The 1,905-nt window shown below is 53.4% G+C and overlaps 1 protein-coding gene across 1 annotated transcript in view; it reads right to left on the minus strand.

Annotated features, from left to right (window-relative positions):
• The window catches only part of LOC109923223 (glutaminyl-peptide cyclotransferase-like), a gene marked incomplete at its 3' end in the record, with an annotated part of 10,502 nt that overhangs the window by 309 nt on the left and 8,288 nt on the right, over positions 1-1,905 (minus strand). Inside the window, exons 4-5 of the mRNA XM_048593905.1 lie at positions 1,703-1,864; positions 931-1,030 (exon numbers count right to left, since the gene is read on the minus strand). Coding sequence (XP_048449862.1) covers positions 931-1,030; positions 1,703-1,864 — 262 coding nt within the window. The remainder of the gene's footprint in view (positions 1-930; positions 1,031-1,702; positions 1,865-1,905) is intronic.

A 1,905-nucleotide genomic window follows, 5' to 3' on the forward strand; every position in this document is an offset into this window, starting at 1 on the left:
ACAGTGACACACACACGCGCACACAGTGACACACACACGCGCACACACACGCGCACACACACGCACCGTGACATGCACACATACAGTGACACACGCAGATAGACACACGCACCCCCTGATGGTCACACCCTTCCTATGCTCCCATCCACTCCCAATGTTACCCATGTCTTTACCCCTAAAAGCACAGAGACGTACCCTCCCCCCACCTTGCGCACATCCCCCGCTAATCCAACCTCATTGGCTACAATACAGCCCCAAACACAAACACACAACAATACTCCCATCCAGATTCCCCACTCACTCCTGATCAGATTTAGCAAAGGCTGATGGTACAAGGACTCGGGGAGATCCAGGTTCAAATCCCACCTGCTCCAGAGGGGGATCGTACCACATCTGAACAGGGTGTTATAAAATAACTACAAGAACTGGGGAGACTGATTTCAAATCTGGGCGAGAGATGCAGGGGCGAGAGATGCAGGGGCGAGGGATATGAGGAAGAAAGTTATTGACCCTGCGAGTGGTAGTGACTGGGGGACTTAGGGAGAGCGTTGCAGATATGGAGAACGTGAAGGATTTCAAAAGGCAATTGGACTGAACCTGCAGGGTCATGGGGAGATGGGACTGACTGGATAGCTCCACAGAGAGCCAGCACATATCCGACAGCCCGAATGGTATCCATCCGTGCTGTAATGACACATCCAGAGCTGTGCGTGGAGGGAGGCTGTGGGCTAAAGTCAGACAGCGATGCCTCTCCTGGTTAACCAGCCTGCCCGCACCTACTACTTGCGCAAGAGAAGCCACTTGGGGGAATGAGCATGCTGCTCAGCTCCCTTCAGAGCAGATCCCGCCCAGAGTCACCACCCCCCCGAGAGGACAGGATGATACTTGCACGGAGTGACAGCTACAGGACTGAAGGGGGCAGCATCCTACCAATTCCAACCAGACGAGTGAACCAACGGGCCGTGTTCTTAAAGTGATTCAAGAACTGGGGCTTGGCCTCACCGAGGAGATCCAGGAGCACAAACATATCCTGAAACAGACAGATCAACAACTCACTGAGAAAGGGGCTAATTTCAGAGCAAGGACACGGGGTTAGATACAGAATAAAGCTCCCTCTACACTGTCCTCCCGCCATCAAACACTCCCAGGACACGGACAGCATGGGGTTAGATACAGAGTAAAGCTCCTTCTACACTGTCCCCATCAAACACTCCCAGGACAGGGACAGCACGGGGTTAGATACAGAGTAAAGGTCCCTCTACACTGTCCCCCCATCAAACACTCCCAGGACAGGGGCAGCATGGGGTTAGATACAGAGTAAAGCTCTCTCTACACTGTCCCCATCCAACATTCCCAGGACAGGAGTAGCACGGGGTGATAGACAGAGTAAAGCTCCCTCTACACCACCCCCATCAAACACTCCCAGGACAGGGACAGCACAGGGTTAGATACAGAGTAAAGCTCCCTCTACACTGTCCCCCATCAAACACTCCCAGGACAGGGGCAGCACGGGGTTAGACACAGAATAAAGCCTCCTCTGCACCATCCCCCATCAAACACTCCCAGAACAGAGACAACACAGTGTTACACACAGAGTAAAGCTCCCTCTACATTGTCCCCATCAATTACTCCCAAGACAAGTACAGCAGGGGGATAGATACAGAGTAAAGCTCCCTCTACCCTATCGCCACCAAACACTCACCAATGAGTCAATCAGTGTGGTACTATCGGTTGCCTCTGGGTGCTTGGTCCTGGCCATTAGGTCGGCCAGGTGACGCGAGCCATAGAGAGAGTCCACGGGGCTCCAAGTAACAAATGCCTCCTCCCCATCCAGGAACAGCAGCTGGAGAGTCAGGTCCGGTCTCTGTCCGAGCCAGACAGAGAGAGACAGAGAGAGAGAGAGAG

Source organism: Rhincodon typus, unplaced genomic scaffold, assembly GCF_021869965.1.
Source record: "Rhincodon typus isolate 14 unplaced genomic scaffold, sRhiTyp1.1 hic_rhity00004474, whole genome shotgun sequence".
NCBI lineage: Eukaryota > Metazoa > Chordata > Chondrichthyes > Orectolobiformes > Rhincodontidae > Rhincodon > Rhincodon typus.